At 43.6% G+C, this 1776-nt stretch overlaps 1 protein-coding gene across 1 annotated transcript; it reads right to left on the bottom strand.

Annotated features, from left to right (window-relative positions):
* Positions 1-448: 448 nt before the first annotated feature.
* LOC128861116 (cuticle protein 16.5) lies at positions 449-1305 on the bottom strand. Its single transcript, XM_054099027.1, has 2 exons — positions 1179-1305; positions 449-1060 (listed from the first exon to the last, which is right to left on the bottom strand). The coding sequence occupies exons 1-2, from the start codon at positions 1188-1190 to the stop codon at positions 659-661; spliced, it is 414 nt and encodes a 137-aa protein (XP_053955002.1). The 5' UTR covers positions 1191-1305; the 3' UTR covers positions 449-658.
* Positions 1306-1776: the final 471 nt, after the last annotated feature.

Below are 1776 nucleotides of genomic sequence, written 5' to 3'. Positions count from 1 at the left end.
GATTTAATTACGCCATCTTTGATTCGCTGCTCTTACAATTTCCTCAAATAGACGTAGCTTACTTGTTTGTAAGGATATGCCTATGTCCAACCAACTTCAGACCGCTCGTGCAGCTGATGCACGGTCATCAATTGGTTACACCTCAAGTCCCGGACCCTGTATGTAGTCAGCGGCCAATTCGGTGCCGAGTTTCGCTAGTTCATCGGCTTTGCAGTTAGCCTCAATGTCTCAATGGCCTGGAACACATGCTACCTTTAGTTGAAATGACTCAGCCATCTCGTTAAGAGATATGCGGCATTTCATGTCTACCTTGGAGGTTATCGACTGCTTTGTAACGGATTTTTAGATAGCTAGAAGAAGCTAAAAATAATAATAAAGTCCTGTTTACTTTTGAACTTACCTCGTATGTGTACTTTTAATGCAAGTTTTTCCAAATTTAAAATAGCCATTTAAACACTAGGCATTTAAAATTTTTTTATTCTCAGCGGCAGAAATTTATACAAAATGATTTCATTGCGATTTTCAGCAAAGAAATAAGAAAAGAAGAAAATTACAATGTTTCTACATATATAACACATTTACAAATTTATGGAACGACCCTTAGCAGCATCACAGGAAATTTCTTTCCTCACCCTTTCGATTCCATAAGAACTCATATTTACCAGCCATGGCCTAATCCGTAACCATGACCTAATCCATAGCCATGACCCAAACCATAGCCTAAAGATGGAGCAGCAATGGAGGCATGCGAGATGATTGGTGCAGCGGCTATTTTTGTAATGGCTGGAGCAGCATACGAGATAGCTGGGGCATGCGATATAGCCGGGGCGGCATAAGAAATAGCCGGAGCAGCAGCGATCTTAGTGATAGCAGGAGCAGCGTAAGAAATTGATGGAGCAGCAAGTGCGGAATGGCCATAAGAGATGGCGGGGGCTGTATGCGCCAAGGATAGTGCTGGACCAGAATGCAGACCGCCCAAAAGAGCACCACCATGTGCGCCACTCAAGTATCCTGGTGCAGCTGTGGCGCTAGCTACCAAAGCCAAAGCGACAATGACAACCTGAAAAGGACACCGAAAAGAACAAACGCTCTATCAGTTGTACACCACAAAGCCATACGCACACGCGCACACTCTAAAGCCAACATACTGGCGTTGTGGCCACGCGATGAGTACTCACGTATTTGAACATGTTTGCTGATTTAAAGTTGTTTATATGCGATTTCGTTATGAACAGATTTCGGTGGCAACGCGCACAAAACGGATCGTAGCTTAAGAACACGAAAAACAGTTTGATTCGTTGGTGGCGTTGTGCAAAAGCTTTTATACTACTCAAACAAATCGCTATTTTTATTTATTTGAGTAGAAACTGCAAAATACAAATCCGCCACCTAGTCGCAAACATCGACGACTTGAATAGGAGGCGGAGGGGCAGTTTTGTTGCAGCAATTGAGAGGCATGCAGTAAACGCATAGCTGAGCTGAAATTAATGCCTAAGCTGCTGCAGAAGCTGGCTATGGCTGGACGGACGACTAGCACTTTTACTTTTTTTCTAGACTTAACTTAACTGAACTGAAGTGCCAGTTTGCAAGTCAAGTCAATATGGATCAGAGTCGCCCGAATTGCCTGAAAGGCCTGACATGACTCATACACATACATGCACATACACCTATCTCATTTTTAAGCGTATATACATATGTTGTGTGGCAGCAGTCGGGCTGGGGTTGACGCTTTTATGAGGCAACGGTTTTGTCGTCGACTGCATTTCGGCTCACTGT

The sequence above is a fragment of the Anastrepha ludens genome, chromosome 4, assembly GCF_028408465.1.
Source record: "Anastrepha ludens isolate Willacy chromosome 4, idAnaLude1.1, whole genome shotgun sequence".
NCBI classification, from domain to species: Eukaryota; Metazoa; Arthropoda; class Insecta; order Diptera; family Tephritidae; genus Anastrepha; species Anastrepha ludens.
Note: the sequence above shows the minus strand (reverse complement) of the source record. Positions and strands in the feature narration are given on the sequence as shown.